The following is a 205-nucleotide window of genomic DNA, read 5'->3' as shown; positions in this document are numbered from 1 at the left end:
CTGCTGCTGCTGCTGCTGCTGCCGTTGCACTGCTGAGCTTACGGGGTGTATCTACATTAGCAGCAGCAAGCCTGGGGGTCCCTCGTGTGGTGCCTGGAGAGGACGGGCAGCGGCCGAAGGAGTCTTGGCAGCTGTCGTATCTTATGTAGCTTTGCTGCTGCTGCTGCTGCTGCTGCTGCTGCTGGGGTCTGGTGGTGCTGTTGCT

General features: G+C 61.0%; 1 protein-coding gene across 1 annotated transcript in view; it reads right to left on the bottom strand.

Annotated features, from left to right (window-relative positions):
- Nucleotides 1–51: 51 nt before the first annotated feature.
- Nucleotides 52–205, bottom strand: part of EMH_0082660 (FIK kinase (incomplete catalytic triad), putative) — a gene marked incomplete at both ends in the record, with an annotated part of 2,809 nt that continues 2,655 nt past the window's right edge. Inside the window, 1 exon segment of the mRNA XM_013500564.1 lies at nucleotides 52–93. Coding sequence (XP_013356018.1) covers nucleotides 52–93 — 42 coding nt within the window.

The sequence above is a fragment of the Eimeria mitis genome, genomic scaffold, assembly GCF_000499745.2.
Source record: "Eimeria mitis Houghton genomic scaffold, Emh_scaff5544, whole genome shotgun sequence".
NCBI lineage: Eukaryota > Apicomplexa > Conoidasida > Eucoccidiorida > Eimeriidae > Eimeria > Eimeria mitis.
This window is presented reverse-complemented; position numbering and strand designations above follow the sequence as displayed.